The sequence below is a fragment of the Pseudorca crassidens genome, chromosome 19, assembly GCF_039906515.1.
Source record: "Pseudorca crassidens isolate mPseCra1 chromosome 19, mPseCra1.hap1, whole genome shotgun sequence".
Lineage (NCBI taxonomy): Eukaryota > Metazoa > Chordata > Mammalia > Artiodactyla > Delphinidae > Pseudorca > Pseudorca crassidens.
This window is the reverse complement of record NC_090314.1, coordinates 33,137,452-33,150,850: the sequence shown is the minus strand read 5'-3', so window position 1 is coordinate 33,150,850 and position 13,399 is coordinate 33,137,452. Positions and strand designations below refer to the sequence as shown.

Sequence of the window (13,399 nt, the reverse complement as noted above, 5' to 3'; positions counted from 1 at the left end):
GACCCAATGCAGCCAAAAATAAATTAAAAAAAAAAACAGTATGGTACTGGCACAAAAATAGACACACAGATCAATGGAGCAGAATAGAGAGCCCAGAAATGAACCCACACTTGTGTGGGCAATTAATCTATGACAAAGGAGGTAAGAATACATCATGGGGAAAAGACAGCCTAATAAATAGTGTTCAGAAAACTCGACAGCTACATGCAAAAGACTCAAGCTAGAGTATGTTCTCACACCATGCACAAAAATAAATTCAAAACGGATCAAAGACTTGAAACCGTAAAATTCCTAGAAGAAAACATAACCACTACACTTTTACATCAGTCTTAGTAGCATTTTTTTGGATATATCTCCTCAGGCAAGGGAAACAAAAGCAAAAACAGACAAATTGGGCTGCTTCAAATTAAAAAGTTTTTGCACAGTGAAGGAAACTATCAACAAAATGAACAGGCCACCTACTGAATGGGTGAAGACATTTGCAAACAATATCTCCTATAAGGGGTTAATATCCAAAATATACAAAGAATGCATACAACTCAACATCAAAAACACCTCTCAATTAAAAAATGAGCAGAACATTTTTTCCAAAGGAGACATACATATGGCCAACCAGTACATGAAAAGATGCTCAACATCACTAATCATCAAGGAAATGTAAATCAAAACCACAGTGAGTAGATAAATAACAAGGACTCACTGTATAGCACAGGGAACTATATTCAATGTCCTGTAATTACCTGTATTGGAAAAGAATCTGAAAAAGAATATATATATATATATTTATATATATATATATATACACACACATATATATACATATGTATATATATAATATACATATGAATCAGTAAATAAACTATACTATGATTTATCACCTCATAACTGTCAGAATGGCTATCATTAAAAAGACAACAGGGGCTTCCCTGTCAGCGCAGTGGTTGCGAGTTCGCCGGCCGATGCAGGGGACACGCGTTCGTGCCCCGGTCCGGGAGGATCCCACATGCCGCAGAGCGGCTGGGCCCGTGAGCCATGGCCGCTGAGCCTGCGCGTCCGGAGCCTGTGCTCCGCGGCGGGAGAGGCCACAGCAGTGAGAGGCCCGCGCACCGCAAACAAACAAATAAATTAAAAAGACAACAAATACCATGTGTTGGTGAGGGTGTGGAGAAATGGGAACCCTTACGCACTGTTGGTGGTAATGTAAATTGGTGCAGTCACTATGGAAAACAGTATGGAGATTCCTCAAAAAATTAAAAATAGAACTACCATATGATCCATCAATTCCACTACTGGGTATTTATCTGAAGAAAACAAAAACACTAACTAGAAAAGATATATGTATCACCTAAGTCCCAAATGAAACTGGAAACATGAAACTGGAAATGCACTTCTCCATTTCTTAAGTAGGTTCCAGGCTTCCTGCGTGATGCTCATAATTTAGTTTGGTTTGTCGAATATTTACCGTGTGCTCTTATATGTCAGGCATTGGGACAGGTACTTGGGATCTGAAGATGAGTAAGACACATTCTTTTATTTGTTTATTTATATTTATTTTTAAACATCTTTATTGGAGTATAATTGCTTTACAATGGTGTGTTAGTTTCTACTGTATAACAAAGTGAATCAGCTATACATATACAGTTATTCCCATATCTCCTCCACCTTGCATCTCCCTCCCACCGTCCCTATCCCACCCCTCTAGGTGGTCACAAAGCACCGAGCTGATCTCCCTGTGTTATGCGGCTGCTTCCCACTAGCTATCTATTTTACATTCAGTAGTGTATATATGTCGATGCTACTCTCACTTCGCCCCAGCTTCCCCCTCCCAAACCATGTCCTCAAGTCCATTTTCTGTCTACCTTTTTATTCCTGCCCCGCAACTACGCTACTCAGTACCGTTGTTTCTGTTTGTTTTTTAGGTTCCATACATATGTGTTAGCATATGGTATTTGTTTTTCTCTTTCTGACTTACTTCACTCTGTATGACAGACTCTAGGTCCATCCACCTCACTACAAATAACTCAATTTCGTTTCTTTTTATGGCTGAGTAATATTCCATTGTTTATATGTGCCACATCTTCTTTATCCATTCATCTGTTGATGGACACTTAGGTTGCGTCCATGTCCTGGCTATTGTAAATAGTGCTGCAATGAACATTGCGGTACATGTCTCTTTTTGAATTATGGTTTTCTCAGGGTATATACCCAGTACTGGGATTGCTGGGTCATATGGTAGTTCTATTTTTAGTTTTTTAAGGAACCTCCATACTGTTTTCCATAGTGGGTGTATCAATTTACTATGGATTGTAAATTGATACCTTTTTGTAAATTGATACCAATTTACCTTTTCACCACACCCTTTCCAGCATTTATTGTTTCCAGATTTTTTGATAATGGCCATTCTGACTGGTGTGAGGTGATACCTCATTGGAGTTTTTTTTTTTTTTTAAATAAATTTATTTATTTATTTTTGGCTACGTTGGCTCTTCGTTGCTGCACACGGGCTTTCTCTAGTTGGAGTGAGCGGGGGCTATTCTTGATTATGCGGCGTGGGCTTCTCACTGTGGTGCCTTCTCTTGTTGCGGAGCATGGGCTCTAGGCACGTGGGCTGCAGTAGTTGTGGCATTTGGGCTCAGTTGTTGTGGCTTCTGGGCTTAGCTGCTCCACAGCATGTGGGATCTTCCCGGACCAGGGCACGAACCTCTGTCCCCTGCATTGGCAGGCGGATTCTTAACCACTGTGCCACCAGGGAAGCCCCCTCATTGGAGTTTTGATTTGCATTTCTCTAATGATTAGTGATGCTGAGCATCTTTTCATGTGCCTCTTGGCCATCTGTATGTCTTCCTTGGTGCAATGTCTATTTAGGTCTTTCACTCATTTTTTAACTGGATTGTTTGTTTTTTTGATTTTGAGCTCCATGAGTTGTTTGTATATTTTGGAGATTAATCCTTTGTTGTTTCATTTGCAAATATTTTCTCCAATTCTGAGGGTTGTCTTTTTGTCTTGTTTATAGTTTCCTTTGCTATGCAAAAGCTTTTAAGTTTAATTAAATCCCATTTGTTTATTTTTGTTTTTATTTCTGTTACTCTAGGAGGTGGTTCAAAAAAGATCTTGCTATGCCTTATGTCAAGGAGTATTTTCCCTATGTTTTCCTCTAAGAGTTTTATAGGGTCTGGTCTTATTTAAGTCTTTAATCCATTTGGAGTTTATTTTTGTGTATGGTGTTAGATAGTGTTCTAATTTCATTCTTTTATATGTAGCTGTCCAGTTTTCCCAGCACCACTTGTTGAAGAGGCTGTCTTTTCTCCATTGTATGTTCTTGCCTCCTTTGTCATAAATTAGGTGCCTGTATGTGTGTGAGTTTATCTCTGGGCATTCTATCTTGTACCATCGATCTATATTTCTGTTTTTGTGCCATTACCATACTGTCTTAATTACTGTAGCTTTGTGGTATAGCTTGAAGCCTGATTCCTCCAACTCAGTTTTTCTTTCTCCAGATTGCTTTGGCTATTTGGGGTCTATTGTGTTTCCATACAAATTGTAAAGTTTTTTGTTCTAATTCTGTGAAGAATGGCATTGGTAGTTTGATAGGGATTGCACTGAAGGTGCAGATTGCTTTGGTTAGTATAGTCCTTTTCACAATATTGATTCTTCCAATCTATGAACATGGTATATTTTTCCATCTGTTTATGTCATCTTTGATTTCTTTCATCAGTGTTTTATAGTTTTGAGTACAAGTCTTTTGCATCCTTAGGCAGGGTTATTTCTAGGTATTTTATTCTTTATCTTGCAGTGGTAAATGGAAGTGTTTCCTTAATTTCTCTTTCTGATTTTTCACTGTTGGTGCATAGGAATGCCAGAGATTTCTGTGCATTAATTTTGTATCCTGCAACCTTACCGAATTCATTGAATAGTTCTAGTAGTTTTCTGGTGAAATCTTTAGGATTTTCTGTGTACAGTATCATGTCATTGGCAAACAGTGACAGTTTTACTTCTTCTTTTCCAATTTGTATTCCTTTTATTGCTTTTTATTCTCTGACTGCTGTGGCAAGGACTTCCAAAACTATGTTGAATAAGAGTGGCGAGAGTGGACATCCTTGTCTTCTTCCTGATCTTAGTGGAAATGCTTTCAGTTTTTCACCATTGAGTATGATGCCTGCTGTGGGTTTGTCACGTATGGCCTTTATTATGTTGAGGTAAGTTCCCTCTATGCCCATATTCTGGAGAGTTTTCATCATAAACCAGTGTTGAATTTTGCCAAAAGCTTTTTCTGCATCTACTGAGATGATCATATGGTTTTTATTCCTTAATTTGTTAATGTAGTGTATCACACTGATTGATTTGCGTATATTGAAGAATCCTTGCATCCCTGGGATAAATGCCACTTGATCATGGTGTATGATCCTTTTAATGTGTTGTTGGATTCTGTTTGCTAGTATTTTGTTCAGGATTTTTACATCTATGTTCATCAGTGATATTGGTCTGTAATTTTCTTTTTTGTGTGTGACTATCTTTGTTTGGTTTTGGTGTCAGGGTGATGGTGGCTTCATAGAATGAATCTGGGAGTGTTTCTCCCTCTGCAATTTTTTGGAGGAGTTTGAGAAGGATCAGTGTTAGCTCTTCTCTAAATGTTTGATAGAATTCTCCTGTGAAGCCATCTGGTTCTGGACTTCTGTTTGTTCGAAGATTTTAAATTATGGTTTCAATTTCACTGCTTGTGATAGGTCTGTTTATATTTTCTAATTCTTCCTGGTTCAGTCTTGGAAAATTGTACCTTTCCAAGAATTTGTCCATTTCTTCGTGGTTGTCCATTTTATTGGCATATAGTTGTTTGTAGTAGTCTCTTATCATCCATTTTATTTCTGCAGTGTCAGCTGTGATTTCTCCTTTTTCATTTCTAATTTTATTGATTTGTGTCCTCTCCCTTTTTTTCTTGATGAGTCTGGCTAAGGATTTATCAATTTTGTTTATCTTCCCAAAGAACCAGCTTTTAGTTTTATTGATCTTTGCTATTATTTTCTTCATTTCTATTTCATTTATTTCTGCTCTGATCTTTATGGTTTCTTTACTTCTACTGACTTTGGATTTTCTATGTTCTTCACTCTCTGGTTGTTTAAAGTGTAGGGTTAGATTGTTTTATTTGAGATTTTTCTTGTTTCTTGAGGTGAGGCTGTATTGCTATAAGCTTCCCTCTTAGAACTCTTTTTGCTGCACCCCATAGATTTTGGCTTATCATGTTCTCATTGTCATTTGTTTCTATGTATTTTTTAATTTCTTCTTTGATTTCTTCCATGATCTCTTGGTTATTTAGTAGTGCACTGTTTAGCCTCCATGTATTTGTGTTTTTTACAGTTTTTTTTTTCCTGTAATTGATTTCCAATCTCATAGCATTGTGGTCAGAAAAGATGTTTGATACTATTACAATTTTCTTAAATTTTCCAAGGCTTGCTTTGTGACCCAAGATATGATCTATCCTGGAGAATGTTCTCTGTGCACTTGAGAAGAAAGTGTACTCAGCCACTTTTGGGTGGAATGTTCTAAATATCAATTAGAGCTATCTGGTCTATTATGTCATTTAAAGCTTGTGTTTCCTTATTTATTTTCTGTTTGGATGATCTGTCCATTGGTGTAAGTGGGGTGTTAAAGTTCCCTACTATTATTGTGTTACTGTTGATTTCTCTTTCCACGGTTTTTAGCAATTGCCGTATGTGTTGAGGTGCTCCTATGTTGGGTGCATAAACCTTTATAATTATTATATCTTCTTCTTGGATTGATCCTTTGATCATTATGTAGTGTCCCTCCTTACCTCTTGTAACAGTCTTTATTTTAAAGTCTATTTTATCTGATACAAGTATTACTACTCCATCTTTCTTTTGATTTCCATTTGCATGGAATATATTTTTCCATCCCTTCACTTTCAGTCTGTACGTGTCCCTAGGACTGAAGTGAGTCTCCTGTAGGTAGCATATATATGGGTCTTGTTTTTGTATCAATTCAGCCAGTCTGTGTCTTTTGGTTGGGGCATTTAATCCATTTACATTCAAGGTTATTATCAATATGTATGTTCCTATTACCATTTTCTTAATTGTTTTGGGTTTGTTTTTGTAGGTCTTTTTCTTCTCTTGTGTTTCCCACTTAGAGAACTTTCTTTAGCATTTGTTGTAAAGCTAGTTTGGTGGTGGTGAATTCTCTTAGCTTTTGCTTGTCTGAAAAGCTTTTGACTTCTCCATCGAATCTGAAGGAGATCCTTGCTGGGTAGAGTAATCTTGGTTGTAGGTGTTTTTCTTTTATCATTTTAAGTATATCCTGCCACTCCTTTCTGGCCTGCAGAGTTTCTGCTGAAAAATCAGCTAATAACCTTATGGGGATTCCTTTGTATGTTATTTTTTGCTTTTCCCTTGCTGCTTTTAATATTTTTTCTTTGAATTTAATTTTTGTTACTTTGATTAATATGTGTCTTGGTGTGTTTCTCCTAGGGTTTATCCTGTATGGGATTCTCTGTGCTTCCTGGACTTGGTTGCCTCTTTCCTTTCCCATGTTAGAGAAGTTTTCCACTACAGTCTCTTCAAATATTTTCTCAGACCCTTTCTTTCTCTTTTCTTCTTCTGGGACCCCTATAATTCGAATGTTGGTGTGTTTAGTGCTGTCCCAGAGGTCTCTGAGGTTGCCTTCAATTTTTTATTTAATAAAATTATTTTATTTATTTATTTTTGGCTGCATTGGGTCTTCATTGCTGTGCGTGGGCTTTCTCTAGTTGCGGTAAGCAGGGGCTATTCTTTGTCGCAGTGAGTGGGCTTCTCATTGTGGTGGCTTCTCTTTTTGCAGAGCATGGGCTCTAGAGCACAGGCTCAGTAGTTGTGGCTCACAGGCTTAGTTGCTCCTCAGCATGTGGGATCGTCCTAGACCAGGGCTCCAACTCATGTCCCCTGCATTGGCTGGTGGATTCTTAACCACTGTGCCACCAGGGAAGTCCCCTGTCTTCAATTCTTTTCCTTCTTTTTTCTTTATTCTGCTCCTTGGCAGTTATTTCCAACATTTTGTCTTCCAGCTCGCTTATTCGTTTTTCTGCCTCAGTTATTCTGTTATTGATTCCTTCTCATGTATTTTTCATTTCAGTTATTGTGTTGTTCATCTGTTTGTTTGTTCTTTACTTCTAGACCTTTGTTAAGCATTTCTTGTATTTTCTCAATCCATGTCTCCATTCTATTTCTTAGATTCTGGATCATGTTCACTATCATTAATCTGAATTCTTTTTCAGGTAGGTTGCCTACTTCCTCTTCATTTATTTGGTCTTGTAGGTTTTTACCTTGCTCCTTCATGTGTGATATTTTTTTGTCTTTTTTTTTTTTTTTTTTACGGGTGGGATTGTGTTCCTGTCTTACTGGTTGTTTGGCCTGAGGCTTCCAACACTGGGGTTTGTAGGCTATTAGGTAGAGTTGGGTCTTGGTGCTGAGATGAAGAACTCTGTGAGATCTCACTCCTATGGATATTCCCTGGGGTCTGAGGTTCTCTGTTAGTCCAGTGGTTGGGACTCAGAGCTCCCACCGCAGGAGCTTTGGCCCGACCCTGGGCTCATGAACTAAGATCCTTCAAGCTGCCTGGGGCAGCAAGAAAAAAAAAGTAAAAAATAAAAATAGACTAGTAAACTAACAGATATGTTAGGAAGAATATAAAAATAAAAATATAGACGAATCAACAACCGGAAGGTACATCAGTACTACAATAGTAAAAAGGAGGAGGGAAAAGAAAAAAAAAGGGTGGGGAAAGGGCTTGGCTGTGGAGGGCAGGGACTAAACAAGGGAAAGGTTTGGGCGGTGGGTGGGGCCAATGCTCAGGACCCACAGAGTCAGAAAAGGCCCTGGGAGCTGTGGGGTGTGGGGCTTAGGTTCAAGAAACAGAAGGGGCCCAGGCGTACCACCCATCCCTGGTCTCAGAGGGCAGGGGACCTCACCTGGGAGCCCAGCAGGCTTTCTGGGCTCAAATGGGCAGGGAAAACACCCTCCTCTCCTCTCCTGCTCCTCTGGTCTGGAAGGGCCCCTCCCACCTGCCTCTCCTGATCTCCGGTCTCCCTCCTATGACCCCCAAGGACCCGTGTGGCCTGGAGGGGGCTTTGGAGGGCGCTTTTGAGGGCAGGGGATCGGCCTGGGAGCTCAGCAGCCTCCCTCTCCCGAGTGGGCATGGCAATTGCCCTCTGCTCCTCTCCCACTCCTCTCACCTGCCTCTCCTGTTCTCCCCTCAGCTTCCTTCCTATGCCCCCAAGGACCCACATGACCTGGAGGGGGGTTTGGAGGGTGCTTTTGAGGGCAGGGGATCAGCCTGGGAGCTCAGCAGGTTCCCCAGGCCCAAGTGAGCATGGAAATCACCCTCCGCTCCTCTCCTGCTCCTCCTGGATGGCTCCTCCCACCTGCCTCTCCTGATCTCCCCAGCCTCCCTCCTATGCCCCCAGGACCTATGTGGCCTGGATGGGGCTTTGGAGTGGGGGTACCGGCCTGGGAGCTCAGCAGTCTCCCCGGCCCGAGTGGGCAAGGCGATCGCCCTCCACTCCTCTCTTGCTCTTCCTGGAGAGTCTCTCGCGCCTGCTTCTCCTGATCTCCCCGCTCTCAGTGGCGCCAATCCTGTCTAGCCTCCACTTCTCCTCCCCCACTTAGTCCCCCTACATCCTATCAGTTCACTTTGGCATTCCTCCCATCTCCTTGGGCATCAGAGTCCCCCACCAGCAGCCGGCAGGCGCCCTAGTTGTGGGGAGATGCTAACTCCGCGTCTTCCCACACCACCATCTTGACTCCCTCTATTTTATATACAGTAGTGTGTATATGTTAATCTCAAACTCCTAATTTCTCCCTCCCCCCAACCTTTCCCCTTTGGTAACCATAAGTTTGTTTTCGAAGTCTGTGAGTCTGTTTCTGTTTTGTAAATAAGTTTATTTATGTCATCTTTTTAGATTCCACATATAAGTGATATCATATATTTGTCTTTCTCTGTCTGACTTCACTTAGTATGATAATCTCTAGGTCCACCCATGTTGCTGCAAACGGTGTTATTTCATTCTTTTTTTATGGCCGAGTAACAGTCCATTGTATATACATATCCCATCTTCTTTATCCATTCCTCTGTCGATGGACATTTAGGTTGCTTCCATGTCTCATGTATTGTAAATAGTGCTCCAGTGAACACTGGGGTGCATATATCTTTTCAAATTATGGTTTTCTCCATAATATATGCCCAGGAGTGGGATTGCTGGATCACGTGGTAGTTCTATTTTTAGTTTAGTTTTTTTTTTTTAAACATCTTTATCGGAGTATAATTGCTTTACAATGGTGTGTTAGTTTCCATTGTATAACAAAGTGAATCAGCTATATGTATACATATATCTCCATATCTCCTCCCTCTTGCGTCTCCCTCCCACCCTCCCTAACCCACTCCTCTAGGTGGTCAAAAAGCACCGAGCTGATCTCCCTGTGCTATGCAGCTGCTTCCCACTAACTATCTATTTTACATTTGGTAGTGTATATATGTCCATGCCACTCTCTCACTTTGTCCCAGCTTACCCTTCCCCCTCCCCATGTCCTCAAGTCTATTCTCTATATCTGCATCTTTATTCTATTTTTAGTTTTTTTAAGGAACCTCCATACTGTTCTCCATAGTGGTTGTACCAATTTACATTCCCACCAACAATGTAGGAAGGTTCCCTTTTCTCCACACCCTCTCCAGCATTTATTGTTGCAGAGTTTTTAATGATGGCCATTCTGACCTCTGTGAGGTGATACCTCATTCAGAAGGGCTTTCGTATTGGCACTCTCTGCCTACAACCTGCTCGATTACCTATCCTACAGCATAGATAGACCTCCATAAAGTGTAACTAACCTTGCAACAGATGGCCCTAAGTCCGGGGCACAGCTCCTCGTGAGAAATACAATTCTTGTTCTTGCTATCATGGAAGACGTTGCTCCCAAGACTTCTGCAACAGTGAACTACATCTGCCAACAAAGTTGGAAAGAGAACAGCACAAATGAAAAGGTCAAGTTTTTGAAACGAGAAAATGTGGCAAATTTTCATGCACAGATACGGCAAAAAGTGGGTATCACTGAATGGTGAAATCCCAGTCAGAGCCAATGAGGAAGACAAGCACCTGGAACAAAGCGAACTCAAGTGCAGCTCAGGGACTGCACAATGTGGAAGAGGTCCATGGTGTTCCTTCCTCATTCCTGCTCTGGAGTGCTACTCAGCCAAACAACTAGCGAACCCTGAAGGCCTGCCCTGTACCAGGGCCCCAGGAAGTAATCACTAGAAGACGGAGGATCACAGAGGACGGGTAGAGGGCTATGAGACTGAGTAAGGGGGCTGCTAACTTCCCAGGGGAATCAGGGAAGGCTTATGAGAGAAGGTCAGGTTTATGCTGAAACCTGAAAGATGAGTAAGAAAGTAGCTACGTGGGGAGGGGCAGGAGGTCTTTCAATAAGAAGGACACATGAAAAGTCCAGTGTTGGGTGCTGAAGAGTGGAGAGGGGAAAGGCTTCTTCCCTGTTTCTGGCTTTAAGTCTTCCTGAAGACTCAGAGCTCTTGCCTCACTTTAATCCTCCGCAATGAGGAAGGCTGAGTTATCTGATGGGTATCTGTTTTGTGGCAGTCTCAGCCTATGGACAGTGATGCTACCTATCTGCTCGGAATGCCTGCGGGCACTCACCTGGGCCCCTGCTACCTGTGGTGAGCCTCCTCTTCCCCTACTGGAGCCAGTGCTGTGGCTGGATTAGCTCTTGTGGTTCTGATCATGATTGCAAGATGCACCTCACAGCAACCCTCAGGGAACTTTGAAAAAGCAAGGTTGATTACTCACAAGCCCTGGAGGGTACAGGCATGCCTGGGGCCTACATACTGAGGTCATGGCCAAAGAGAAAGAGAGTGCATACCTGGGTTCTGCCTTTACTGGGGTGCCTAGAGTTTCATGAGCTCACTCTTTATTGGTTAATTTAGAACACAGGATTGGGAATGAAGGAGCAGGAAGGGAAAAAGCAGGATCACTCAAGCCGTCAGTCATCTAGGTCACCCAGGGCTTTCTAAAGGGGGAACTTCATAGGCGCAGTGGCCTGGCTCTTTATGTACTTGTGTAGCTGGCAATGTGCTTATTCAATCGAAAGTTTAATGTCAGGCACCTACATTACAATCAAATAAGCTAATTGTCAGGCACTTCCACTACAATATCATCCAAAGTTTAGTGCAGGAAATAGAAAGCACTGTAGATATTTTGGGTAGGAAAGGATTTATCAGTATCAGTGCTCACTACTTCACTGAAAGACTGGAAGGAGGGAAGAAATGGCTCAAGGATAGGGTCTCCAGGGGTGAGTCCAAGAACATGGAAGAACTCGTCCACTACTGTAGCTCCTACCACTGGAACACTGATTTAACACAGACCACCATAGTTGTAAGTCAGGGACCAGGAGCCCTCAGGCAAGAAGATGCCACCCCAAAAGATCCTTCATACACAGGAAGAATGGGTCCTGGAACATTGCTGCTGAAAAAATCTCACGATTCTACAACCTGGCTTGCGAGAAAAACAAAACCAAACCAGAAGGGCCACCATCTAATATCCACCTCATTTACACCACGAACCCTAGCTACAAAGGCATCTGTGAGTATAGTTTGGGCTTTCTGACCTCTGCACTCCGGAAGGTGCCTGTGAGGGTGGACTGGCAAGTAATTCATAGTGTTCATCACACTGGGGCACAGGTGGTGGTCTACATTTCTTGACTGGGTAGAGCCAATCTAGCATGAATGCTGGCTTGGGGGGATTTGGCTTTCTTTTCCCCTCTCTACCAGGATGAGCAGGAGGCAGTGTCTGCCTTACACACTGTCCCTTTCCCTGGATGGGCTGGTCCAAGGTCAAGACTGGGTATTTGCAATTAGCAAGTGCACTCTGATTCAAACACTAAGCTACATCTTCCAGTTTATTTTGGTTTTCTTATCTGCTGACTTTATTGTGTTGTTTTCAGTTGTTTCAGAACTTGGGTAAGGAAGAGGATACAACTTATAGGGCCCTCTCCAGGAACCCAACTTCTAATAGCACTGCTGTGAAAAGAGAAAGGGGTAGAGAGACGCCAATGAGGCTGAAGAGGGCCCTGATTCTATTAGGTCTTTGGGTCTGGTTAAGGATTTTGGACTTGAACCTAAGGCCATGGGGAAGCCCATTCTTCCACCTCAGGAGTGTGAGGTGTGAGGACAGCCTGAAAGTCTACATCACCATACTTTCTCCTCTGACCCCTCTCATGACAAGAAGAGTTCTGAGGTGAAGAAAGACAGAGGGAGGTATGAGAAAATGAGTGCTGGCCCACCTGGTAGACAGTCTTTCAATGGCTCTCAGCGATGTCTGCTTCCTGTATTCATGCCCTTGTGTAATTCCCTCCACTTGAACGGGGCAGGACATACTGACTTGCTTCTTAAGAATAGAATAGGCAAAGGTGATAAGATAGCACACTGGGATTCGGCTATAAAGGACGGTGACCTGTACCTTGCTCACTTTCTCTCCCCGATTCTTCTCTCTCACTTTGCCACGTCATGCGCTGCCCTGCGGAGAGATTCACATGGCAAATAACTGAGAGAGGCCCTCAGTCCAACCGCCTGTGATGAGCTGAGTCTTGCCAACAATCTCATGAGCGAGCTTGTAAGCAGATCCTTCCCCAGTTGAGCCTTGAGATGACTGCAGCTCTGGCTAACAGCTTGATGGCAGCCCCAGGAGAGACCCCAACTTGACCTACAGAAACGATCAGATACTAATGTTCTAAGTCACCACATTTCTGGGTGATTTGTTATGCAGCAATAGGGAACTAATACTATTCCATCAAATAAGGAGTCCCTAGGTCTCTCTGGACTTCGCTTCTTACCAAAGTGGTTGGTCCAAAAAAACAAATAAAAACAAAGAAAAAAACCAAAGTGATTGGTCCATCCTGCAGCAGGGGACCACAAGAAAACCTAGGTGCCTCTGCCATGAGTGAATAAGGGCCCCAAGTAAGGTTCCCGATACAGACAGCCCACGACTTACAATTTTTCGACGTTAGATGGTGCAAAAGCAATACGCATTCAGTAGAAACCGTACATCAGATTCTGAACTGTGATCTTTCCCCGGGCTGCGACACCTGGTACAACACTCTCTTGTGATGCTGGGCAGCAGCAGCCACAGCTCCCTGTCGGTCACATGATCATGAGACACTGACAACCATTCTTTCCCTTTCAGTACAGTATTCAACAAATTACATGAGATATTCAACAGTTCATTATAAAACAGGCTTTGTGTTGGATGGCTGTCCCCAACCGCAGGCTAATGGAAGTGTTCCGAGCACGTTTAAGGTAGGTTAGGCTAAGCTAGGTAAGCTAGGTAGGTTAGGTATACTAAATGCAGTTTTGACTT

At 42.3% G+C, this 13,399-nt stretch overlaps 1 protein-coding gene across 5 annotated transcripts in view; it reads right to left on the bottom strand.

The window, feature by feature from the left end:
- Positions 1-2,585: 2,585 nt before the first annotated feature.
- The window catches only part of SCPEP1 (serine carboxypeptidase 1), a 58,531-nt gene continuing 47,717 nt past the window's right edge, over positions 2,586-13,399 (bottom strand). Inside the window, exons 13-14 of one of the 5 annotated variants that reach the window (XR_010937475.1) lie at positions 10,685-12,559; positions 2,586-9,977 (exon numbers count right to left, since the gene is read on the bottom strand). Coding sequence is in view for 2 of the 5 variants with exons in the window: in XM_067715675.1 (XP_067571776.1) it covers positions 12,548-12,559 (12 nt within the window). In the remaining 3 variants the exon portion in view is untranslated. Of the gene's footprint in view, positions 12,560-13,399 lie in introns of all 5 variants that reach the window. The other 4 variants (XR_010937474.1, XR_010937473.1, XM_067715675.1 and 1 more) reach the window with 4 other exon arrangements.